Source organism: Raphanus sativus, chromosome 4 (genome assembly GCF_000801105.2).
Source record: "Raphanus sativus cultivar WK10039 chromosome 4, ASM80110v3, whole genome shotgun sequence".
In the NCBI taxonomy this organism is placed as follows: domain Eukaryota; kingdom Viridiplantae; phylum Streptophyta; class Magnoliopsida; order Brassicales; family Brassicaceae; genus Raphanus; species Raphanus sativus.
In genome coordinates this window covers 21,412,063-21,412,992 of record NC_079514.1, presented here as the reverse complement: position 1 = coordinate 21,412,992, position 930 = coordinate 21,412,063, and the positions used below count along the sequence as shown (strand labels likewise).

Genomic DNA, 930 nt, shown 5'->3' with positions numbered 1-930 from the left:
TTCACAAATCCAAACAAAAACGCTTTCTGCTGGTCCTCACAGATTTCTTTTCGAAATGGGTAGAAGCCGAATCTTACGCAAGTATAAAGGACGCACAAGTCAAAAATTTAGTATGGAAAAACATTATCTGTAGGCATGGAATTCCATACGAAATAGTAACGGATAACGGATCCCAGTTCATCTCTACCCGCTTCGAAGCATTTTGCGAAAAATGGAAGATACGATTAAACAAATCAACTCCCAGATATCTGCAGTGCAACGGACAGGCAGAAACAATCAATAAGACCGTCCTTGACGGACTTAAGAAACGCCTGGACGAAAAGAAAGGGAGATGGGCGGAGGAACTCGAAGTTGTCCTCTGGTCACACCGCACAACTCCGAGACGAGGAACGGGAGAAACACCCTTCGCCCGCGTATACGGCACCGAATGCATGATTCCCGCGGAAGTCGAATTTCCCGGGATCCGTAGACGGCTTCTCCCAGAACGGGAAGAAATAAACTGTTTGATCGGAAAACGGTTCTATGCTAAAGTAGACAGATTTCGATTGTGGGTTTAGTCGAAGACGTTTTTACCGGAGCTCGGAAGCTGTCGGTCAGAAAAGTACAACGGCGAGAATACAAGATGAAAACCCTAATTCTAGCCGCCAAGTGAGTGAGCGTGATTTCGGATCCTTTCCTCGTTGTCCCTTCGTCCTCTTTTATAGCTGACGTCCTCTTGATCCCATGACCTAATCTTCGTGACCTAAGCTCGATGGGCTTTTCGCCCGTGGGCCGGGCGTCGTTACTTCAACTCAACGGGCTTTTCCGCGCCGTTCTGTCGGGAGTCGGGCCGACGCGGAATCGTCAGTGGGCCGGGTCATCTATTATTCGGGCCTTGTGGGAGGACGTGAATCCTGTCCCTACAGTAAGTCCCCCCCCAGTTTATTGATG

At 48.9% G+C, this 930-nt stretch overlaps 1 protein-coding gene across 1 annotated transcript in view; it reads left to right on the top strand.

Annotated features, from left to right (window-relative positions):
- Positions 1–557, top strand: part of LOC130511189 (uncharacterized) — a 2,629-nt gene extending 2,072 nt beyond the window's left edge. The window contains exon 2 of the mRNA XM_057008066.1: positions 134–557. Coding sequence (XP_056864046.1) covers positions 134–557 — 424 coding nt within the window. The remainder of the gene's footprint in view (positions 1–133) is intronic.
- Positions 558–930: the final 373 nt, after the last annotated feature.